Raw genomic sequence first — 26,331 nt, 5'->3', positions numbered from 1 at the left:
TCTAGCTGTTAACTGATGTTAGCGGTGAATGTTTGTTATCATCAAGTTTTGATAATGTGGACAGAGGCTGTTTCATTCACTGTTTAAAAGAGGAAGGTTTCATGCCTCATACTGCAATAACTGAGCATTAAATATTTTATTTTATTTTATTTAAACATTGGACATCTTAAATGTTGTTTTCATTTAAGACCATGGGCAAAAGTTCCCTGCTGTTTCTTGCTGTAAGTGTGTTAAAAATTAATGGAAAACAAATCCTAATAAAAACAGATCCTAATAATGATCTGATCCGTGACTCAAATCCGTGATACGATCTGTACCATGAGTTTTGTGTTCATGTTAACACCCCCAGTGTTAATATGTCAGCTTAGTAGACTTTTTTTTGTGTACTGTACATATAGATAAGGGTGTGTAAGTCATGTATTTGATACACATTAATACTTTCTGATGTGAACCTACACTTTTAGATCTGTGAATGTTTTTAGTGTTCAATCTTTCTAGTATTCAGCACTGATCTGAACCTGTATCACATTATAAGCCTTGTGCTACTTTATATATTTCTGTATACTAAGAAAATACAAAGGAAACACGTGTAAATCATGTGATATGTTGTCTGTTTTTGATGAGAACATAAATTTGTTTTAACAATAGAACTATAAATTTGAATTTCACTTTGTTGGTAAAATGACACATTTGAACCACTCCATGGCTAAAATGAGCACTTTGTTGTTTAGAGACATTATGTAAATGCTAAATGTCTTTAAAGAAGCAGCCTTTTCACCACAAGCAAATTGTTTTATTGGCATATGAAATTGCCCCCCACCCCTCCGATTTCATCAGGTGGGACAATGATATAGTATGATGTGGTTTGTTGTAAGATTCCATGTTGGTTTTCCTCCGGTCCTCCCCAATTTTTTGAGTCACCAGCCTCCACTGGCTGAAACTTGGGCACCAGTGAAAAAGTACTTAATGTCACTATTAAAAAAATCCAAGACTACCATTTTTGTTTTATTTTATTTTATTCTCTTTCTGACTTAAGTTAAGAATAGTAATAATGTTTAGGACTGATATTTATGAGAGGTGTATGGGTTTAGATTTGTAAATTGGTTTGGAGGGGGTTTAGAAATCATAGGACTTGTAGGACATTTGTTTGTTGATTAATTGTCAGAATTGTGTATCTTTTGTGTTTCTGTTTGTATTTTGTGAGTCAATAAAAGACGAAACAAAAATGAGCACAGAGAAACTTTCCACTTTCAGCAGATTAATGTGAAAAGAGGCTTAAATGTCTGCACAAACATCATTCTGCACAGTAAAGCTCAAACATCCAACTGAAGGAACAAGAAGAAAAACACATTTTGTAATAGAGGGGGGACTTTAAATTTCAAATGACACTCTGCCCTATACAGCAGTCACAGCCAGCAGACATGGCTTTAACTCTTGTTAACAGAGCAGGATGACTAACTGCTACCTCACAACTGGTTAACAGCTTCAGCAATTTAAAGGAAGAGTGACTGAGGAGATTCATGTATACACAGGACATGGATCAACTAACAGTTTTTTACATACGAAATGAGGTTTATCACACTACAAACCTTTTGAGAAAATCCTTGTCAATCACATAAAAATATGACAAAACTGACATTGAAATACATTCCTGTCATTCATCTTGCTAAGTATGTGCAACCATTTTCAGGCTGATGTGTTCTACATACATCCACTCAGTTTGGGAGGAATAAGCATCTTGCTGAAGGTTTATGATCAATACTGTTTGAATAAGAGATTTAGTTTGTTTGTTGGTCCAAGTTAATTGCCTGAGTACCTCTTGAACTTCAGATCATATGATCAGAGGGATGATTGATTGCCTTCTTACTACGGTCCTTACTGGATCTAATAATGTCTTCTGAGCGGTGTAGTAAGTTGCTACTGTCACTACGATTATGGTAAATGTAAATGTGGAGAATTATTTCATTACTTCCAGGTAGTCTGGGGCTTTAATCGGATGACCTCGAAACCCGCCAATGACATGAAATCCAATTAGCCATCTTAACATTTTCAGTCTCCTCTGTGTAGCTCTGTAGCTCACTGGTTAACCCTCTTGCCTCACAGTGAGATGAGCTCAAGTTTAATTTCCCATTCGGACTGTAGCGATTGTGCTCCTCTCATTGTAGAACAGTGCACAGTGGGGACTCTTATCTACTCATGCTTCTAGATGTGAGCACTGTCTCTGTCTATTATGGTTTGGCCAATTCAGTCACTTGAAGAAAGAAAGAGATGTATAATTATAAAATTTAGTAAAGATGGTTTGCTGCAAACTCTTTTGCAGTTGATACAGATGAGTGAGAACTCTTTTACTCAGGAGCTCATCAGACATGACAGGAAGCTCTTGTTACTTTGAAAATACATTTCTGGATAAAAATGTGCGGCTTTCTGTGTCTTCAGGGCTTTTCTAAAGGTTAGTTCAAACGTATTCTTGAGCTCTCAGATATATTGTACAATTGTTTACATTCAGTAATGATGTTAAAACAGCAAATGGAGATGGGTGATAAGGAATAAATCAATCCTTGTGTTACAGGCAATATTGCAAAATGGACCATTGATCTACAGTGAAGATCATAACCTGGCAAAATATTAATGTTACAACAAGATCATTTTAGTCACCATCATGGGAAAATTGAAACTGTCTCTCGTCTTTTACGTCACCTTTGTCCATCCGCGTTTCAACTTCTGCTTTGGTAATAGGGGGATATTTTTTCCAAACTAATTAAGTGCTACAAGGATTTAGCAGCTTACAACCCTAATGAGACCATAAACACTATAACATTGTACTCTGAAAAATATTCCCAACAAGTATTTGTTTTGACCTTCCGATCAGCCCGAGCCTTACAGTATGTCTATTAGTGTTTGCACACTAATAGATGCATGAACTAGTGACTATGAAAATTGTTTCCCTATGTTTGAAACAATGAATGCTGAAATAGAGCCTGGGAAGAATTACGCATGAATAGAAAGGCATAAATCTATAGTACACTGCTACTTTGTAATTTTCTAAAACCCTCTAATGGCGAAAGAAGATCGAACATTTATGGCAATGTTTGTGGAAAATTCAGTCAGTTTCACAGGAGACAACTGTAACTGCATTTGAATCAGCATTTTGCAGCCGTACTCATACACACAGCATACGCTTGATCTGACAGCAGTAGATTAGCATTAGCCAGCTCAATGTTCCTGCCATTATCTCTGGTCTTATGGGACCAGACTCAGTGACTGCTGCTGTCATTTTCTCTGCTGACTTTCTCTTTCACTCCGTCATCAGACCTGGAAGCTACCTGCTCAAAGTGTTTGCCCACACAGCAGCTGGTACATATTAGCATTAGGAGAGGGTCCAGTTTGGCTCATGAAGGTGGAAAATGGGTTGTTATCTAGAGTAACAGGGACAGGAGAGTCAGGGTAGGTGTCACAGAAAGCGAGGGAGAGAGAAAGGAAAAAAATACACACACACACACACAAATACACACAACTATAAATTAGTCATACATGCCTTCATTGAATCACATACCCTCTGCACAGACTGTGAGCATCAGGCTAGCCCTAGTTCCATTAAAGCCTTGACCAACTGTCCTAAAACAGCAACTACAAACACACAGATTTGATTTGATTTCCACTTGAGAATTGCGTACATACATGACCCAAATGTTGTGTCCAAGAAAGCTAAGGACAGAAAAACTAAGAGCATCAAGCCCAGTGAGATATATTATAGAGTGGGAGGACAGAGGAGGGAAAGATAGAACAAGAGAGTGAAAGAGTCAGAGAAGCAGAGCGACAGAGAGAGAGAGAGAAAGAAAAGGAGAGATCAAAAATAAACAGGCATGTTTTCTCCCCCTCAGATCTTCAGCCTAGTCTCTGCTGATTTATTCTCCCACTCGCTGACAGCGAGGCTCAAAGCTCGACATCACATCAACCTCTTCAAATATTTAGACATTATTCAAGTCGTCTTCTTTTTCCCCGTTTTCCCTCTGTCAGTGTGGGAGAGGTAGGGGGTACGTTGCAGCGATTAATATTCCCACAGACTTTAGTGAACGGCAGTTAGGAAAGAAAAGGCCATACACTTCCAGCTGACTGATTGGGTCGTTTATCCACATCACCAAGTGATATTTCTGCCGCTCGGCTTTTTTAGATCCCCTGGATGATGAAACGGTGTGTGTGTGTGTGTGTGTTTGCATGTGCTAGTGTGTGCATGTGTGGGTGTGTGCTGCCATTTTGCTTCCTCCCTGTGTGATTCTTTGAAGGCTGACAGCTCAGTGTGCCATTTGCAAGAGGGCAGATGACAGCGGTCCAGAGTGAGAAGAAGTAAGCGAGAGAGCATGAGGGGGTGAGAGACATCTAGAAAGACAGAGAGAGAGAGAGAGAGAGAGAGAGAGGGAGATGAGGGACAATCTGCTAATGGCCAGAGACAAAAGGTGAGAACGTGGCTGTGGAATTATTAATGGTTAGTACGAGTGTGGTGTTGATTAATGGAACAGCCTAACAGTGTGATTCTCACAATTAGAAGTAATGGATGTTACAGTAAAACAGCTACAGAGTGCAAAACATGAATGACTGATGCCGGTCTGAACGCTCATGTTGCATAATTAGCCCATAGCTACGTCTTTTAGGATTGATGCTGATGGAGGACGCCGAGGTGAGAGTGAGGGCATCGCAGGCCTTTACAGTAAATACTGCAGGCAGAAATCACACAGCGTACACACACTGTGTTCAGTTTGTGTGAGCGGACTAAAATGTGTAATTAGTGTCAGGTGATGACGGCACACACAAAGACACACACAGTGGTCACATATATTCATGCATGTCTGCGTCCTCCGCTGTATTTTTCTAGAAAGAGTGGGCAGGTAATGGTCTATCAGTGTGTATCTGATGTAAGGTACAAACATGACCTACTACAGGTGTGCCTTCATCATGCCTGCAGAGAGCAGCTCACAGTTTGTAGTTAGTAAGAAAAAGGGTAAAAACTTCAAACAGTTCACGCAATGTGGGCAATTTGTCTGTATTTTCAAGGACATCATATGTTAACAACGGTCCTTTTTGACCAAACAATCACAGGAACTAAGGAACTGCAGGAATAAAAATCCATTTAACATATTTGTGTTTGTATTTCCTCTAGAGTCTGTGTGATAAATCAGCGGGGCTGTATTGGTGTATATGTTGGTCGATAAAGAATTCAAATATGTCTGTGACGTCTGTGATTCAGGCTCATTAAACAGTTTTTTAGTGAGCCTCGCCCGTCTAACCAATCAGAGGAGGCCAAAGTCAGGGGTGGGAGCTCATGGCTGTCAATCAATATGTGAATACACTTCTGGCCTACTACTCCTCTTGTACGGAGGCTCCAAGCTAGCATTAGCTGCTGGAAGACATTGCTATGGCTTACTCACAGGCTAGCAAGATCCTGATACCTGCAATCAAAGAGCTCATGAGACGAGGATGCAGGTAAAGGTGCGCAAGAGAGCAGGGAGAGCTGGATTTCCAGAACTTGCATATTGTCGCTTTATTATTAATAATCCCATTTAAACAATTATGAAAAAATGTTAATTGTCTGTTGGAAACTTTCTCTGTGCTTTTTTCTAGACCACAGTAGTTATCTTGTCCTAATATTGACAATATTGTCTGACTGAATTCAGTACACTTGTGTGTCATAATTAGGGGTGGGTGATTTGGCAAAAAGATCATATAAGATTTTTTTCAGGCAGGATCACATAAAGACATAAAATTACATTAAAACACAAACAGTTCCATAAATAAATAAGAACAGTTGTGCAAAGCTGCATTAAAAAGTAGTGACAGTCTATTTGGCCTTGTTTAAATTGATACTGCAGTGAGAAACCAAACTAACAGTACAACCAAACTAATTTCACAGCTGAAAAACAGTTGTTGTTGTGTAGAAGCATTAGTGTGTTGTTTCGGATAACTAGCAGGATGTGCACCATTAAAAAAAGGTACCAACACAGTACACCAGAGCGGACATCACGTTAGCTTGCGGCATGACAGAAGTTAGTGTTGCCAGTTAGCAGACAAGCTAACCGCTAAATGGTGACATTTACCTGCAGCCCAGCTGTCAGTTTAACAGGTGAGCTTCATAGCAGGACATTAAAAATGCTGTAGATTTCACCAGCAGATTGGAGATGTGGTACGAGGCACTCGCCATGTTGGTTCTGTTACCTGTAAGCCTCCTGCTGGCACACTGCGCTCCGTCACAGAGCTGAACTGATACAGAGTGCACTGTAGCATGATACTGATGATGTCTCTGTAAAGGCAGATCGTAGAGATATTTCAATCGTTCACGATCTAATATCGTCGTATCACACACCCCTAATCATAACTCTACCTAGATACAGAAGTTCCTGAGCCCTTGGAAAGTAGTACCCCGGAAACAGGCAGTTTGGTGGAAACTGGAACAAGGTTTCTGGTAGAAATTCAAATTCCTCAGTTCCTGAAAAGATTGCTGGAAAAGCTCCTGTGCTAGAAATGAATCACCACAAAAATGAAATGAATAACAAAAAGAGGAAAGGAAAAGGAAAACTCTAGCACAGACCAACGTGCTGTTTTACACCTCTCCATCAGAAACGTTCATGAATGCACAACAGAGGAACACCGACTCTTTTCTCTCCCTCCATCTCTTTTCCTCTTTTCATCTATTGTAACACCTGCTCTGGTGCCTCCTTTTTTTTCCTCCTTTCTTCATTGTTTCTTTCTCTTCTGCCTGAACCTCCTTCCAGTCAGGGGAAGAGAATGACAGTTGCTTCAGGAACACTCTCTAATTAAGCACCCTGAATGAGAATAAATTACCCCCTCATCTCTCCAGTTTTCCTGTTTGGAGAAAGAGCTGGCAAGTGTTGAGCACAAAAGCATATGGAGGGAGAGAGATGCCTTGCTGTTATTCTATTTGAATAGCCTCTGCCATGCTTATGCAAAACTTGAGGGATATTTTATACGTGTACCTGCCTGTAAGTGTGTTTCACGAGTGTGCAGGAATGCCTCCTGCTGTACAGTATAATGAATGTGTTTGTGCACCTGCGTTTCTGTCAATATGTGTTTCTTTCTTCAGGAGAGTGCTGTGGGGGAGATAAACCAAGAGGCTCTCTTCTAAATTTTGCAACGTACCCCTCTTGACATGTTATTAGGCCACATGAATCATCATTAGCATTAATCGCATCTAAAGACCCGGAGGATGCACAAAAATTAATTTTGAGTGAAGCTTTCTGCTGAGTCTCTACTTTAGACAGCAGCAGAATAGCCAGGGACAGAGCGGAGAGGCATTGTTGCCGTCCCTCGATATGCCCTGTTGAAAACAGCAAAGTTGGCGAACTCGTCATCCTTCTCAGCCTTTCTGTCAACTCTGAAAAACCATGCTGAGTCACAAAACCACCCACACCAAGAACAATAAAAAGTAAACAAAGAACTACTGAATGTAGCATCAAACTGTAACTTGTGCACGACAAGTTCAGCCAAAGTGCTCAGTGTAGCTTAACAAGAGTGTAGAGATGAGATAAGCTCAGAGTGACATATATTATTGTCAAAAGGGAGTGTAAGAATAGAGCCGAGAAGCAACAACATGACGAGGGAAAAATGACATGACACCTGTGAGGGTCAAAACCTGGTCTGAACCAGGATCAGTAGAAACTGTTTTAAATAAATATTGTAAGATTGTTCAGGCTACTACACTATGGCTCCATTTACACCAACATTTAACATGTGATCTGTATCTAGATAATGATATCCAATCAGTGGGTCTTTGTGGTTATACCTGGTACTAAAATGCATTCTCGTTTTCTCAGTTGTGCCCGCGCTGTGATCAGGTGGAGCTAGGAGACTTGTCAACAAACATGGCATGTCCCAGCTCATGGGAAGCAATGCCGTGGATGGATGTCATTCGTTTTTTGTGAGGAAAGCCACCACTACTACTTGAAGATTTTAGGGGGCATGCTAAAGCTAGCTGGGAGAAGCGGAGCTAAGTGACCTTTCAACTTACTGGGTGGATTTTTTTTCTCATGAATGTGGTCACGCTGTACAGATTGCATCGACACCTGGCTCAGATCCAATGATCCTGACTACCTCCAAACGCGGTCTGGCTGATCTGACCCCATTCTGATCCCAATGCGTTCTGAGTGCATTTACTACTTGCATTAACACGTCTTCTTCCTTATCCAGATAAGTTATCCGGATATAGATTGTAGGTTAATACCAGGTGTAAATAGGGTATTTATCTCCATTCAAAAAATACACAGTTACCTGAAAATGATGATTCTAAATCTTGTCTGACAGGACATCCTACCTTTAAATATCTGACCGCTTTTTGTGCTGTTGTTATATTCGAGTCCCTTTTTGTCTGAATTTTGGTGCAAAACTGTTCAATTAAAACCTGACCCAATTACCAGACAAGAATGGCAATATTACAGTGTTCCAGAAAAACCTGGAGCATGTTCAATGCTTTCTATGCCATTAGAGCACGGCAACTGCAATGGGCTTAAGGTGGGTAGGATTAAGCCACTAATGTAATTCACTGGCACTGATCATTGGCTTGGATGTAAATTGTGTGAAGCAGAATCGTCTAATATGAACGTACTGAAACTCTTTGTGATGGGTTGTTTTAAAAGGGCTGCTAAAACCAGAGGATACTCAATACGCCCACAATTTCTGTAATGTGCAAACATCGTTCAATATTTACTCCTATTGACTCTGAATTACAAGTAAAGTGCCTTCACCGTAAGCATGAAAGCATATATGCGTGAAAGAAAAAGGAAGAATATGAAAAGGAGTGAGTGTGAGTGAGATGGCGATAAAAAAGCGTGCTGTGTCAGAGTGACTGAAGGACTGCATCTGGTGCTTTTTCTGAAGTACTTCTCACCGCTGTTAGTCAGCTCAGTCTGCTCTCCTCCTCATTAGTCTCAGTGTGCAGGCTACACTACATCGTTTGCTGCCTGTTTCCAATCTGCAGCACTGGTGTTGCTGTTGGCGCCGACGTTCTCAAACTCTTCGTATCTGTCTGCCCCAGATACACCCAGCGTCCTCTTTGGGGGGAAAGTTGTGCTCTACTTTGCTTTAGCTTCCCTGTAACGCTGTCTAGTTTTTGTTTTCCTGTCAAATGGAACATTTGTATTGTGTGTGTGTGTGTGTATGAAAATGTGGTTTCTGGTAGAATGCCTTGAACAATTTAACGTACTGGATTTATACTGGTTTCAATAGATAGCTAGGGTGTTTAATGGTCTTACTGCAGTTTCTGTTGGCTGCAAACCTCACCAACATACATTACTTCTGGGGTAAACTCATCAATATGCTCGCCTGTGTGTTAGCCTTTGCATGCTGCACAAGACAACAGCTGTGCAGCCTACTGGGGTTGTAGCTCTTCTCTCCAAAAAACAAAAGTTACAAAAAAAAAATAGCGGAATAAATATTTATAATTTAACGTATGGAAGCAGGGCGAGGAACAGCCTCTCTGTGAGTTTAGGGCGGCAGCAAACACATTGCTCACGAATAACCAAGCAGCAGCCACTTTGGGATTAATTAGCTGCAATCCCTTTTAACACTGGCTTTTTGTTTTCAATTTGTAGATTATTCATTCTGTTAGGAAACATAAAAAGGGAGACAGCGAGAGGAAGAATGATAACGTGGACTGGATTATTGTTTTATTTGTAACTACAAATTATTACACCTCCACGGCGGCCCTGAGAGCTTAACGCACTGAAATTTAGGACACACGTAAATAGAGAAAACACAAGCAAATGAATAAAACATCTTCATCAATTTGATAACACATGTGCAGCATTTAGAAAACGTGCTGCAAATACAGACAACAAAACAGAAGTGTTTCCAGAGGACACATAAAAGTGATGAACAGGTCATGGACATGTGATCCCAATGTTAAAATAAACCAAAAACAGTTACATTTTAGCTCATTTTCCTACACCACTGACAGATGGCCGACTTCAGTAACGTCATGAGTCACAAACTGTGGCAACAACAAGCATGTCCATACGTGCTCATCACTTTTATGTATCCTCTGGAAACACTTCTGTTGTGTTGTCTGATTTTGCGGTGCATTTTCTAAACGCTGTGCATGTGTTGTCAAATTGATGAAAATGTTTTCTCTATTTGCATGTGTTTTCTTAAGTTGCAGTGTGTTGAACTCTCAGGGCCACGGTACACCTCATTTTAATTTCACTGTTTGGAGTGTTAAGTGTTCGATTGCCAGCTAAGCTGCTGCTGAATAAATAGAGAGGAAAAAAAATCTCTGATTTTGGAAGAGTATAAGGGTAGGTAGATGGAATTTTGTTTGTTTGTGTGTTTGTGTGCCAGCAAAGAGGGAAAGAAACAGAGGAAATGTGGAAGTGTAAGGTGTGTTTGTGTGTGCTTTTGTACTGCTATCTTTGAGAGGACAAATCTGAGCTTCAGAGCTTGAGAGTGAAGACATTTTTGTAAAGTTTTTGGCAGGTGTACACTTCCTCAAAGGGCTGTTTTAGGGTTAAGACTTTGTTCTAGGGTGAAGGTTCAGATAAGAGTTAGTGTTAGGCACTTTATGTAGAGTAACTGTGATTGCTATATTTAGAAACTAATGCATTATGTCAATGAGGGTCCTCACAAGTAGAAACCTATGTGTATGTGTGCGTCTATGCTTATGTGAAAGATCTGAGCTGAAAGATCTATGACTTCACAGCTCTAAGAAAAGCATCGCACAAACATCCACACACACACACACACACACACACACACACACACACACACACTCACTTGAAAAAGGCAGATGTGGCCCTTAGAGACACACTGACACAGATGCACTCACACAGTGACACACACACAAACGCACGCACGCACACACACACACACACACACACTCAGAGAGCGTGACAAAGCCTCCTGCGGTGCATCAGGGATGAGAGGCACAAAAAGATGCAAGAAGTGCAAGAGTGACAGCAGAAAAGGTGGGGAGAGAAAAGAAAAAAAGCTGACATGAAACAGAGGTGTCTACAGTAGCAGAATAGCAAAGCAACAAATCCATACTCTTACACGTACATGTCGTGGCGTTTTCCTCCCTAGAAAGACTGAAGGGAAAGGAATTACAGAGTGAACGACGGACACGAAGACGGAAGGGAGGAAAGAAGCAGATGAGAAGAAACCAGCTAATGGCTTCTGCATCACTTTTCTCACCAGTGAGGCTGAGGAAGATTTGGTTTCTTTCTCCACTGATTAAGCAGTAAGCCAAAAAAATAAAAAATAAGCAGGACAGACTCAACAATCAGCTTCAGTGCCAGGATGAGAGAGAGAAACAACTGACTGATGTCTTTGTTGCTATAATCATGACTGCGTATTCTTTTCAACAAACATCCATTCATTAAAGATAACATTAAAAAACATAACTGCAGGATGGATTCAATACTTTTGCATGTCTGTAACTGTAGCGTTGATTATCAAAATTACAAAAAAAACATAATCAATCTCTTAAGCTGTAGAGTTTCAAAGTGTGTTCCAGACAAAGACGGCTATAAATGAACTCTGCAAATAACAACAAAAACAAAAACTTTGAGAGCCAAAAATGTCGAACATAATTGTAGAAATTGCAGAATAACAAGCCATTTCTTCCTCTCTCTCAGTACATTGAATGGAGGACTTCAGCCCTGTCAACTTACTATTATTGACTCTCAGATGTGATCACCATGGTAACAGGCCAGAAGGAGCCAGCAGCAGAATGGATCTACCCACCATCCGAGGCTGTTAGCTAACAACGCATACACCTGAACATGCACAAACACACACACACACTGAAGTACACACAGCAAATGAGACAGAGAGAACTGGACCACTTTAGCGAGACAGGGACCAATTGGATGACATTTAAATGGATAGAAACCTCGGCGGAACGAATGAGTTCATTTCCACTGTTCATGTCGCGGTTCAGACCTCCCTCTGGATATCAAACTGAGATCACACTGAAATGGCAGAGCGACGCCTGTTGCGAATTGTACTTTTCACAGCTGAATCCTATATTTGAGCAAACGCGGAGCAGTGAGAGATAAAAGCGACAGGAAAACAGAGACTTTAGATTTACACAATCAGACCTGCTGCTCCCAATCAGCCATGAAGGCAGGAGCTCAGCAGGAGAGGAAACGTACACAGGGCTCCAGTGCATGTCAAACCACAGGCACAGTGTGGTGATGTGTGCGTGTTTGTGAAAGAGGAGAGAGAAAAGACTGCTACCTTGCACATGGAATACTGAAGACTGCTAAAATCAGAGCTTAGAGTCTGTTACATAAACTCTACATATTAAAGACTGATCAATATTATAGTTCAATTTCTTGCCCTGATTTGAAGAAGGTGTACATTATGAGATCTAACCTGCCTGAAGTTGAAGCGCAGTTTAAAACAGTGTCACATAAAAATTAAAATATACTCACTGTGTTTGTTTGTTTATGATCTGCACCACAGGAAGTGCATGAATATTAATAAGGTAACCATAACCACAGGGAAATCACAAAAAGCAGTTACCAAAGTAGCGACTGCTGTGGTGAAGGAGCAGAAAGGGAAGCTAAAGACGGGTGACAAATTAAAGGAAAAACCAACATAAAGTGTCTTAGTAAGGTGTTGGGCCACCATATGACACCAGACCAGTTTCAATGCGTCTTGGCAAGTCTCTGAACTCTACTGGAGGGATGAACACCATTCTTCTAAAAGATATTCCCTCGTTTGGTGTTTTAATGATGGTGGTGGAGAGTGCTGTCTAACACATCAGTCAGAATCAACTGGGCCTGCTCAGCATTTTTATACATGCCACAGAGCATGATTGGATGTTAATTGCTTAATTGTACCATGCAGTGCACCTGTGTAGAAGCATCTGCATTTGTTAAGTTTCTCCACTCGTTTACTCAGGTTTTTCCTTTAATTTGTTAGCCATCTGTAGTAGTTAAAGAGAGTCTGAAAATACTACTAGTATTGCACTCCAGCAGTTTAGTCTTGCACTTCCCTAAAGTTGATGGACTTGGAAGAGACATTTTTATAAAAAGAATCAAATCTGAAGAGATATCCTGCCTTTTAGTCGTAACATAGTTCCAAAATTACACACGAAACGCAAGAAAAGACAAAGATTATAGAAAAGTCTGAGAAAATAAACATATTTCCAGACACACGCACTTTCCCCTCTTTACTCTCCAGTTGATCATCATGTGACCCTTCAGATTGATCTCAAGATCCTTGGTGGCATCCAGACTTCCAGGCTGGGAACCACAGGGTTTGACAGTTAAGCAACAGATGTTACAAAGGCAATGAATTGGATGAAGAAAGGAGCAGCTTTTCCACAAAGCAACTCAAGTAGAAATATGTGTGCTGGTGTGCCAAACTACTGTAGTTCAGCCAACAAGGAGAAGAGCAAAGATAATTTGCGGCTTTTTTTTTTTTTTTGCTCTGCAACCATTTTTTCCCCAGAGCCTGCCAAAACTAGTGTAGTGTCTGCAGCATTTCAAATTTCCTGCTTTACACTTCGCCTTCACTCTCTATTGATTACTCTGTCCTCAAAGTCCCAGATCCGACCAGACCAGAGAAGTAAAAAGCAGGCAGAGAGACACTGGAAGCAAGACACATAGAAAAAAAGTAAAAGTCACAGCTCTTCTGAGGGTTGAGGTCGAAGGTCGAGCTGGACCGGGAGACTTGACTGTATGGATTTGTGTAATTCAGTGCAGATTTCTATCCTCCCCTCCTCCTCTCCCCTGATCTCTCGCTCATCTCCTCCAGTTCACTAAAATGTCTCCTTCCATACAATCTCACATCCTCTATGTCCCTCCAACAATCTTTGCTTTCCTCCTTTGAAATTTAATTGTGCTATTTGCATAATTCAGTCGTTGCGTTGTTAGTTAGAAAGGAAACTCTTAATTCACACTATTTCCCCGTACCTTTAATGTACACAACAGACTCTTTATTTGGGGTTTTGATCAAAATAAAAAAATTGGGTGTTCATTTTGATAATTAAAAAAAAAATCACACAAATACAAAAGTAGTTTTTAGTTAAACCATATATTGTTTTTTAGAGTGACTCTGGAGCATAATTAGCAGCTCATTTGACATTTTCCCTCATTTTTCCACTGCCAATGTTATAAGACCTTGTTTCCTTTAAACTGCAGTGACCGACATCTCCTCACAGCCCCCTTTATGGGGACATAAAGTCTGGGTGAAAATGTGTTACACCAACCAGGTTTCCCTTAAAACTGATTGAAAAACAAAAAAAACAATCAACCTGAATGTTTACAACAGCTGTAGGTATTCCTCAGTGTTTTGCACTGACATGTCAGCCATGTTTTCATGTAACATGCATTTTGTGAACAGCCTTCTTCACGGCCCCCACCCTCTCAAGGGAATTCCCGTAATGAGAGACGAAAACCAGCTGGACGCAGGTGTTCTGTACAAACTCGATACATTATTCCACGGGGCTCCCCTCTCCCTCTCCGCTCCCTCCCTCCTCCACCTCTTTGTCTACACATCCTCATCCTTCCTTCTCCACCGCCTCCTCCATCTTCATTTACACATCCTCATTAGCTTTCTGTCTCTCCATCTCCTTCGCTCTCCACCTCTGTTTCCACATCCTGCTCCTCTAGCCTCATCTTATTCTGTTTACACTCCTCTCCTCCAGTTCTCCCTCTTCATCTTGATACTGCTCTCCACCTTCTTTGTCTCATCCTTTTCTTCCTTTGCTGCCTTGTTGTCCTTGTTTATCTTTTGCTCCTCATACAACTCTCAAAAATGTCCTCCTCATTCTCCTCTCTGTTATCACCCATCACACATCCCTTTGTGAACTGAACTAATGAGTAAAATGAAATGTTTTCGTGCACATTGTTACCTTTCTCACAAGTGGCTCCGCCGTAGCTGGGGAGACAAAGACACACAAAGGAGTTGATCTCGTCGATGCAGGTTCCTCCATTCTGGCATGGATTAGACTGGCAGTCATCAATGTCTGGAGGCAGAGAAGGGGGGGGGGAGAGGGAGAGAGAGAGAGAGAGAGAGAGGGTGAGCCAGGTTAAGTACAAACACACACATAACACTCTCAGCACTTTCCGTATGGCTACTTTTTAAACTACCTGCCACAGCTCGTTACTGAACAAACCTCAGAGAGATCAAACTTTTGGAGAGATTAGAGGTGTTTCTGAAAAAGTTATAATTAAAGCGAATTGATTGAACTTCATCAGTGAGCGGGGTTTGGGATGCACTGAAGCGCATGATGCTAATTGCAATGTGTTTGCAGGACGTGCTGCAGTTCTGCTGTCAAAACTGAGCTGCAAGAGTGAGGGAGAGTATGAAGTGGGGTGTGAGGTAAAGAGAGAGAGAAAGAAAGAGAGAGATTCAGCATCAGCATCAACATGACCCTCACATAAATGCTAGTAGCTACAAAAACTGTACATAAATCCATTTTAATATGAGCAGTAGTGACCAAAACGATCACCATCACAGTCTGACACCATCCCTTAGATGTAATGCCAAAATCAAGTCTAAATGTTTGCGCACAATGTGCACACTCACATGCAAATGCACGCATATACATTTCATAGAGGTGATGCAGGGGTGAGAGTTCTCATTCAGTTGAAAAATAGTAACTGTATTGCTCTTGCTGATCTAGGCCTGGGGGCAAAATCATTAAAACTGCAACTGGTATCCCACAATCCTCTGCCATCACAACAACTCCCTGGGGGCCTTGGCAAGAGGTCACTAGAGAGGAGTGGAGGGGGTTATAGAGAAGCAAGGCAGGAGAGGGTCCGGAGAGTGAAGAAAGATGAGGGGATAGTGAGATGCTCTAGAAATATGCGAGAAAATATGAAGGAGAGGTGCTGAAAACAATGGTGGGGGGGAGGAAGACAGAGCAGAGGCGATATGATGCTGTGAGTCTGGAAAGTTGGCAAGTTTCAGGGTTGGATTACAGGGGCTTTGCAGGCAGACAGTGTTTGGATGAAACAGCGTGACAGCTTCATTGCTGGTGCCCCACTTTGAGCTGACTGATATCAAAGGCTGAATTTGATGCAGGAGGTAGAGACCCAGCCAGAGATGTCATTTGTAGTCGTTTAGTGTATGGCCGTATATCCATGTATGAGTGTCTCTGTCTGTCTGTCTTGTGATGAGGTGGAAAAATGACAATATAAGAAAAGAACAAAATACAAACGAGGGATAGCAAGAGAGCAAACACATCCCACATCGCACAGGAAATGATAATAGGTTTTAAGTCTGAAGGCCAAAATTTTAGTGGTAGCAATAGCAAAAGCTTAGTCGGTTTTAAGCTTTAGAAGAGCTCAGATACAGGCCGCTAGAATGAAGGCAGTAATATTTTTGGAATGCAAGCGGGTGTTTATAGACATAAAAAATATTGGTTAAACTGACTGAAAAGGAAGCACTGATTAATAACAATGAACTGCATCAGGTGTTTTGTACCAGCCATTTAAGCTTCTGGCGTCAAGTCACAGAAACTTGTCAGTGAAAATTATACTGCAGGAGCAAAGGTATGATGACATAAAAGCATAAATATTTTTCTCTGCGTTGTGAAAATACAGAGCTTCTCTACTTCTATGTATTAAAAAAAACCAAACATAAATTCAAGTAACATTTTGCACAGAACATTTGACACTGTATAATTTCTGAATTGCCCTATTTTCAGTGAAGACAACCAATACAGCCTGACTGAACAGAATAATGTGACCCAAAAAAAAAGTGGCATATTAAATTTGAGTACATGAAAAACAAGTCCGTGAATGAACCTCTGTGGTACTCCAGTAATTGAAATAACTCTGCATGATGGATGATAGACACAGAACATATCCCTTCTTCTACACTGTGAACCAACAGATGAGCAGGTTGCCAGTACAGCTGTTTTTAAAAAAAGCCTAATGTGAGCCGGCATCTGGCCTCATTAAGCACTGTAGCACTGGGGCAAAGAGTCAAAGAACCTCTTAGATTTTAGGAGCGCAGCGGTCAATAAAGTACAGCTCTGGACATTAGCTATTAGATGAGCCACAGTAGGCTGGTAGACATTATCATCATGAGAGCCAACATAGTGGCACTCCAGACATTGGTGGCTGGTGTAGACTGACCTTCAGCTCGTCATGTTCATGGATGTCTGGAGAAATTCAAGCACAAAGGCAGGTTCAAAACGGCTGATCAGTACTATAAATGTTGACCAAACTAATTCTTATAGTGAAACAATGTTATGCTTCAGGAAAATTCTATCCAAACAGAAACATGAGCAAGTTCCTTCACAACTAAATTTAGGGAGGTCATACTGGCTATATATATATCATTATCAGATTTTCAAAACTCTCAAATATCAATATTGGTATTGGCCTAAAAAAAACACTAACTTCTGTAACTTTCAACAGTGTCTTCATCAGCGGGTGGTGTTTGATCAGTTGTCATTGAGATGTCATTACAGCTGTAATAATTCTTCCTGTTCATATTACCCATTAAAAGATCCCTTCCTAATGTGCTTTTAATGTAAGTGATGGGGGACAAAATCTACAGTCTTTGTTTGTACTGAATTGTATTTAAAAGTTTATCTGAAGCTGAGGTAGTTAAATTAAATGGATATCTTCCGAAGTTAGTCTTTTTAGTATAAAATTCCCTCTTTTTGTTACTATCTTTCCAACGCAGCTCAGCAGGAAAAAAAAGAAGGGATTTTGTTCTAAAAAGAGTAACTTTGGAGGATATTAATTTGACAAACTCAAACTGCTGAAGCCTCGTATTATCTTCAAATAAACTTTTGAATACAGTTTTGCCCAAAACGAGGTCAGTTACAATGAAAGTGCATTAGGAAGGATCTTTGACAGGTATGAACAGGAGGAAGAAAAACCTGTTTCAATGTTCATATGGACACCTGACTAATGTTTTAAGACTAACTTGAAAAACTGTGAACCTATCCTTCAAGAAACTAAATGGAATGGTAAATGGACTGCATCTATATATAACTTTCTAGTCTTCCGACCACTTAAAGCACTTTTACACTACATGCCACATTCACCCATTCACACACACATTCATACGCTGATGGCAGAGGCTGCCACGCAAGGTGCCTGCTCATCAGGAGTCTAATCATTCGCACACACATTCACACACCACTGGCGCAGCCTTCGGGAGCAATTTGGAGTTCAGTGTCTTGCCCAAGGACACTTCGACATGAGGACTGGAGGAGCCAGAGATTGAACCTCTGATCTTCCAATTAGTGGACGACCTGCTCTACCTCCTGAGCCACAGCTGCCCCAAACTACCATTTCCAAGCTCAAGAATAAACATTTTTGTGCTAAATTGCATGAATTTATATAATAACCTTTGAGTACTAGCTCACTCTTCTCCTTAAATGAAATCAGAAATCCCATATGGCCGAGGTAAACACATCGTTCCTCAGTATCCACCAGTGTCCTTCAAACAGAGAGCCAGCGCGCAGCAGGCCTGTCCACTCAAAGTCCACTCTGCCCAACTGGCTTAATGAGAAAACCGTCCAACTGAAGCAGGTGGCAGTGTGCGTGCATGTGTGTATTTGTATTTGTGCATTTGTATGTGTGTATGCGTCCATCACTCTCTGGCTCATTCCCCAGTACAACAATATCAGGCTTGGGCACTGGTATAGTCTCCAGGGAGTCGAGGAGAGCAGTGCTCCACTTATCTGCTGGCAGAGAAACGGATGGAGGGATAAAGTGCCAGCCACTGTGGTAATTGCTGGGTGCAGCTAACACACTAGCGATGCGACCGGCTTTTCTTTGAGCCAGGATTATTAATTTGAATCTGACAGGAGAGGCAGAAAAAGGTGATAATGGTAGAGGGGATACAAATATGAAATTGAGGTTTAAACATGGTTCACCACTGATTTAAAAACATACAGTTTGGGTGGGAATGTTTGATTGCGGGATAAATATGTATCCTGCTCTTTTTGCTTATCCCCGCCTCTCTGTGAGGATAGCTGGTGAGTTTGAGGACGGATGATGGGGGGGTAACAGAGGGAGAAGTATATGGGGGAGGATAGTCAGAGAACAGCCAGACAAAACGGGGGTGGTGTCAGTTGACAGAATATCTGGAGACTTACTGCAGGCATGTGTCGAAACCAGGGTATGAATAATTGAAAAGGGGACGAAGAAAGAGATAAAGACAGAGAGAAAGAAAGAGACAGAGAGCAAACAGAAATCGGGTGGGAGACGGCCTTGGGTCAGCCTTTACCCATTTCCCTTTTGGGATTATTTGTCAGTTCAATAGATCAGATTAAATTCCTATTACCTGTGTACTCGACCAGAGTTTCGTCCATCCCGAGATCAACTCTATCACCCTCCTGTCCTCCCCTCAACACTCTTGTCTTGTCACTGTGACTTTGCCACCTCTCAAGGGTCTTTTTCCTGCTTTACCGCTGTGAGATTTATGCTTTCAATTCTCGCCCCAGCCGGCGCGTTTGCGGGTGTTGAGGCCATATAAAAAGTAAACAGCTCTTCCCACGTTTTTATAAATGAGGCCTCAACCGCAATCAGCAATTTCATGGCTATGAATCCTTGTGGGTTTAGCCAACAGATAGAGAGAGTCCAACTGAGGGCTTGGAGAGAGGAATTGATATTTCAGCCAAGGACTGGCATGTATTAAAATGGTTCCATGGCATATTATTTGATTGGCTGGTAACTGTGTGATAAAAGGTACGGCATATTTACATGAGAGGGAATGTTCCATACTGTAGCTTTTTTCTGTATTATTAAATAGGAACAGCTTGTTGAAAAGGACGAGCTCTGTCGACTCAACAGAACACTAACTAACACACAGTACAAATTACAGTACACATTAGATAGTCTATTTTTCTTGTGGAGGAGGAGAACATCCTGTGCTCAAATAATAAGGCATGATCTGGACAAGTAATGGCTGATTTTTCATAGCATTTAAAAGGTTTCTTCATCTCTGGATAGAAGAAACTCGGCTTGAATCACATATCAGGCCTCTAAGTGAGTATTAGAGAATCCTGAGAGGTCTATGGCTTAATTAAAAGCCCACATTAGACACAAATGACAACATAAAAGCTTCGCTTGATGGATTTTAAGCTGCTGGTAATTTCTTGCAGCGCAGATTTTTTCTTTTAAGGCGTCAGTCGAAGAACGTGAGGTGTGATGAGATTTTGTTTAATCCTAAAAACAGATCGAATCAAAAGTTCTTTACGTGAATGACAATAAGTAAAGATTAATAAATTCAGACATATGCAGATTATAAATTCTACAACTGACAGTTTAAAAGATCTCTGACATGTGTGACACATGATTCTTGCAAAGAAAAAGAAAAAGTTTGTAAAGACACAGGTAAAAATCTCCACGCAGAGGGATTAGGAGAGAGACAGAGGAAGCACATGCAACCATGTGTAATGCTGAACTTTGTCTTTCATTTCTCCTCCAAGGTACAAACTAGCAGCCAAACTGTTGATTCGTGTCCTTTATTTCTTGGTTTATTTCAGGCTATTTAGGTATTTAGGACACTGACATATTAAAAAAAACATTATCTAAAAGTGATGGATATCATATTTAGAGTTTTTAAGCTAATAGCTCCTTTGTTGACACCTTTTGCAGGGTAAGGAAACACGAATTTGAGTGTTTGAATAGCTCTTTTCAAATGAAATCAAGGCCATTTTATATCGTGAATATTATAGCATGATACCCAGTCAATGAAATGAGGTCAGAGGTTATAGTAGGGAGTGATCACATGATGTTACTCATGTTATTTAGTGGCAGAGAGAAAGACTTTTTTAGTTCCCTGATGAAAGCCACAGGCAGAAACGTCTGTATTCAGTCTGCCTTCCTCCTCCTTATTAAAATGAACTGAATACCATCTAACATCCTTTGGTCATCTTTTTGATCGCGAACCAGCGAGTTGTTTTGCAAACGTCTTATTCTTTACTCCAAACACTCATAAATATTCAACCACAACATCAAAATGAAAGGAAATGTCAGACGAGAAGCATTCAAGATATTTTTTACTTGGCATTTGTTAGCTTTGACACAAAAATAGCTACAATTTCCTCTGTGTGAGTCTTAAAGAGGTTCATTCTGAATGTGATTTTTAGTGACTGCTCTTCCTGTGTTTAGGTGTGTTCTGTGTAGCTTGAGTGCAGTGGAAATAGAGTAAAGTTGCCGGCTGCCCATTCAAATGCCAAAACTACTACAAACATCTATTGAGAGGGTCAAGACTGCAGCCATTTGTCTGTCAACCTAATGACTGTTTTAAAGAGCGCTGGGAGCAATGAAATTCAGTACTGCATCTGACTTTTTTTTTTTTCTTCTTCTTCTTTTTTTAGAGCTATTTAACATTTGAGGGAAACTTCTGAGGGAGTGTTTCTGTCTCAGGCATAATTGCTTTGGCAAATTGCGAATAACCCTACAAAAAGTGCTTCATTAAGTGAAAAGATGGAGAAGACGGCAGCAATGAAAAAAGTTTAAAGGACAAAAAAAGGGTTATGGTGAGAAAGAAAGACATTAATAAGGAAAACTGGGAAGTTCAGGAAGAATGAAGGACTCCTTGAGAAAGAGAAAGAAATGATTGTAAATGTCTGCTCATTGTGCACACATTTACAATATGGTGTGTTTGTGTGCATGTCTGCACCATAATTGCGTTGATTTATTATGCAAGCACGGGGTGAGCAAAGGACATCTCATTACATGTTGTATGTCATCCATCCACGCCAAACTCGTGCTGGTGGCAGGCACGGGCATTTGAAAGCCAGCCAGTTTGTCCTAACAGAGCCGGAAAAGCACATTTTTCTCTGTGGACTAAATGCCAGCCGAACAGATCAAACAGCACTCTGATCAATTACGCAGAGAACCTTTGAACCAGTAAATGTCACCCGGAGACTTCACATCTGACAGGGTTCTATGGAGGGCGTGAAGGGACAATATTAAAGCACCAGAGGAAGCTACAGGGAAGAAAACGCACGTTTACGCGAGCACATGCTAACACACTCCTAATCACTTTTCACTCTCTTAGACACACATCCGTACCGAAACACACACGCTAACGAAGACCCCGGGTGCCAATCTGCCGCCTTATCAACCAACAGCAGTGACAGATATGGTCATCCTTTTTACATTCTCCTAATTGCCTCCGAATCACAGCCGACATTATGTAAAAATAAATTGACATCACATCTTGTAAAATGGAGGCTTTGAAATGGAAATGTTTGTCACACAAAGGTTTTTGCTGAAAGGCTCTTTGTGTTTGTCATCTTTCATTGTGGGGGATCCTGGATGATTGACTTCCTTTAGCTAGCTGAGGGGCATTGACATTTCCATGCCCTTCTACAAAGATGGATACCTTTCTATTGAACCGCCGCTCGTCCAAACAGCGTGCCCACTCAATGGACCATGTTGTGTTGTGTCAATAACTCTAATGTCGGTGTGTGCTGCGTGTGTATGACAGCATTAATGAGAATTAGCATAAAATGATTTTTTTTCCATACTTATGGGGACTGTGAGTACGTGTCAACAGCACAGGAGAGAAAGAGTTTCTAAACCACACTTATTGAATGTTTGTATTCTCGTGTGTGTGTGATAGCACACCGCATCCCAGTGTGTTTAGTGGATATCCACAGCTGCAAGCATAAACTTAATGTATGTGTGTTTTAGTATCTGTGTGAATGCCTGTGTGTGTGTTGCCTGCTTCAAAGAGAAAATAATATAATAATAATAACACATTTTACTTACGGAGTGCTTTTCAGCGTACTCATAGATGCTTTACATAAATGCTCTTGCTTCCCACTTTAACTCTTTAGGGGCAGGAGCATCTTTCTGCATCCACACATTTTGGTCATTTTTGGCAACAATAACTCAAAGTGTAGTTTAAAAAATTGTAATAATACGGCTGTGTCCCCTGAATTCAGACTTATTATGATGTCCTCCTTCATGAGTTTGTCCCTACATTCACAAGAAAGAGAGATACAGCCTGTGAATCCATTAGAATACACGTACAGACATGATTGAAGCAGGGACTGTCAGATCACATTGGTATCACCAGACATCTTGTAGCATCTGAATAATAACACAGGAGTTCTCTGTGTGTAACAGGATTTCTACCCTGCAACAAGATGAATCTGCTCTACTACCTCAAATAAGACGTTTCAGGTGTTTGAGCAGCCCAGCAGAGATGAGGAAAAGGTTTAAGGTGTTCATTTTAGGCTTGTTAGATTGTAAACCCACGATATTGTGTGCCCTTAAAGGATAGGTGAACATTTTTTGAAGTCTGTCTTAAAAAAATATTCACATGGCAAAACTGGTGATTGCTGAAAAAAATGGTGGCTCCAGTCCAAAAATACATTAGAAAGTTTAGCTGAAGCTGACAGGAGGCGTCAGCAGTGTGAGTTAGTCAAATCAAGTATCAAATGGATAAAACATAGTACAAAATCCTCTCTTAATGTTACTAAAAGACTGTAACTTAGGAATATACCCAGTAGATTTGTCTGACTCAGACTGCTGAAGCCTTATATTAGCTTCACAATACATTTTCACACAATGAGAACTGTGGATTTTGTCCTGCATTTCTTACACTGGAATCACATTAGGAAAAGATCTCTTCACAGCCAGTATGAGGCCTTTCATATGGGAGGTGAAATGTCTCAAGAATCTAAAGCTAGTCTAGTTGACCCTGATCTACCACTTCTAGATATACAATATAGTCATGTGAGTATTGTTTTAAGACAAAGGGTAGGCAAACCTACAAAGGTAAGAAAGAGGGGGAACATATGTTTCATAAAAAGCGCAGGATTACTGCGTGTGTTAGTATAGAATTAAGTCAGGATTATTACATCCCAATGGGAGGGCTACGTTCCCTCGTGCTCGTCACAGTCTCAAACATTCTTGAACATGATTTCAGAACCCGAGTTGAATTCACTTTTCATAAAGAGGCTGTGTAAAGAAAAGAAATCCTACAAAATTACAACAGATAACTTCAACATCATGTTGAATCTCGATACATTGCATTGACAGCTTTTAATGAGCTGAAATATCGTTACAGAGTCTGTGTGAACACTGACAACCAGGGACTGACTGTGACAGTCTGTTTCTGTGTGAGTGGGTCAAATGTGGGTCATCTGTGACAGAGATGTTTGATCAAGTATTGTTCACAGCAAAAAAATTTGTATATTTATTTGAACAAAATTTGAGTCAAACATGAGAGAGAATGGACAATAATGTAGAGAATGATTAATTAATTACATAAATGTGAAATAACTTTTTAATTGTTTACAAGTATAATTATGTCTGTTTGATCTAATGTGCAATACGTACAAGTATCTGTGTATGTACTGTACCTATTTATCTGGTGGCACCTGTGAAGTGTGTGTTTGTCTGAATGGACACGCGAGTTGTGTGTCTCTGTGTGTGTGTGTGTGTGTGTCTGTGCTAGCAGTATACTGTAGAGTCTCGGGCTTTCAGCTGTGTTTGGGTGCAGGTGGATTACAAAGGGATCAGGATCAGCAGGGAGACGAGGAAACAGACAGACAACACAGCAGCTTTGGTACAGCCGACGGCTCTGTGCTGCTCTCCAGAGACTTCAGTGCAATGCTGATCAACCTATCAGAGAACCCAGCTTCTGGAGAAAAGTTCTTCATCGCTGGGTTTCTGGTGAAAACAGACAAAAACGTCTCATCCGTTTTACTTGGCTAAGATGTTAGGATGAACAGGGATATGTTACCTCACCGCTAGCCCCAGAAGCAATTACATCTTGGAGCTCAGACGATGTACTGAGAGCCGCACGCATGCAGGAAATGATCCAAATTGTCAGAGTTTACCAGATTTTCTTGTGCGTCAAGGGGAAGCGAGCAAAGTGAGCCTAAAACCTGCCTTGTAGACATTTCCAAAAAAAAAATCACACCACGACATGAAATATAAAAGCAGTAAAGTATTCATCTTAATTCATGTGGTGCAATGTTAACGTGCATGTGTCAAGGCCGTGTGTGCGTGTGTGTGTGTGTGTGTGTGAGTGTATAGATGCGTGTGCCCACAGTATGTTCCAGACAGGTCTTCTCTTTGGTTGACAGCACTGCTGCAACATTCATAACAGCCTGGGAAAATGTAATGAGGTAAAGTGTCACAACATCTCACATCGCTTTGCTAGCCTTCAGTTCTGACAGCCTGACTCTACGCAGTGACGCTATGTGTGTGTGTATGTGTGTGTGTCTACTTACTGGCTCCATCTTCAGTGTCTGTTTATATTTTGTGTGGGAGGGGGCCAGTGGCCAGGAAAAAGCAGCCAGGGACAGAAGAAGCCAAGCAAGCTGCCACAAGTGCCATCAGTATCATAAAGCCTCTCTCTCTATTTCTGTCTGCTCACAGATGGAGAAAGAAAAGAAGTGGAGGACTTTAAAATGAAAGAGAATGCAGAATAGACCCAAAGCAGCATCATATATATATTGTAGGTGCAACCTTTAAAAACAAAAAAAATCCTTTCTTTTCTTTCCATTTTTTCTCTTCATTTCTCTCCTACAGCTTCTTCCCTGCATTTACTTCCCTTGCATACCTCTTTTTCATTTGTCACTTCCTCCTTCCTCTTTCACCTTCTATTTTCTCTCGCTCCCTCTGGAGATCTCTAAATGGCAAGTTTATCCTCCTTCGCCCTGTGGGTCTTACCAGGCTAATTTCCTTTGAGTCAGGAGGGTTTACAGGTGTCCCTTTAGGGCTTCCGGTGTTAGCAGCGGCAGCGTCCCTCTGGGCTGTGTGGGGTTTGGCCCGTTCCTTGACAACTTTATCTGCCCGAGACACCCGGGGTGTGATCGTTAACACACCTCACATCAGTTTGAAAGAGCTACGCGTCTAACTATTAAAATAGATCGTTTATGCTGTCGTTTTCCGTCCCTCCACCTGCTGTTCCCTCCTTCCTTCTCTCCCTCAGTTCTCCGCAGCGCTCCATCTTCCATCTGTCTTTCTTCTTTTTCCACCCTCCCCTCTTTCTTGCTTCCTCCTGTTTTCTCTATACCTCCCTTTCATCCCTCCATCCTCCCTAAACTCTTCCCTTCCCTCCTTGCTTGCTTCCTTCTCTCCTACTCCTCACTTGTGTGAGCGTGCACACTTAAAAAATACAAAAACTCTACTCTTAAAGTAGAGCAGTTCCCCAGAGGGGTGAATGACAGGCTATTCTCTGCCTCCTGTCGCTATTTCTGACATACTTAAAGAGGAAATAGTAGAATGAAATTATCTATTTTTTCCTTCGTCCTGTCAGAATCAATTACTCATTGACAGTGAAATTATATAAGGATGTGTTTCTGAGTGGAGAAACCTCTTATGTTGAATCTTTAAATCTATTTCTGTTATAGAAAAAGCTCGTGAACCAAAC

At 41.0% G+C, this 26,331-nt stretch overlaps 1 protein-coding gene across 5 annotated transcripts in view; it reads right to left on the bottom strand.

Annotated features, from left to right (window-relative positions):
• Positions 1–26,331, bottom strand: part of ncanb (neurocan b) — a 182,137-nt gene that overhangs the window by 20,090 nt on the left and 135,716 nt on the right. For all 5 annotated transcript variants that reach the window (XM_044362515.1, XM_044362517.1, XM_044362516.1 and 2 more), the window contains one exon: positions 14,864–14,977. In XM_044362515.1, the coding sequence (XP_044218450.1) occupies positions 14,864–14,977 (114 nt within the window). The remainder of the gene's footprint in view (positions 1–14,863; positions 14,978–26,331) is intronic.

This window comes from Thunnus albacares, chromosome 9 (assembly GCF_914725855.1).
Source record: "Thunnus albacares chromosome 9, fThuAlb1.1, whole genome shotgun sequence".
Classification (NCBI taxonomy): Eukaryota; Metazoa; Chordata; class Actinopteri; order Scombriformes; family Scombridae; genus Thunnus; species Thunnus albacares.
Note: the sequence above shows the minus strand (reverse complement) of the source record. Positions and strands in the feature narration are given on the sequence as shown.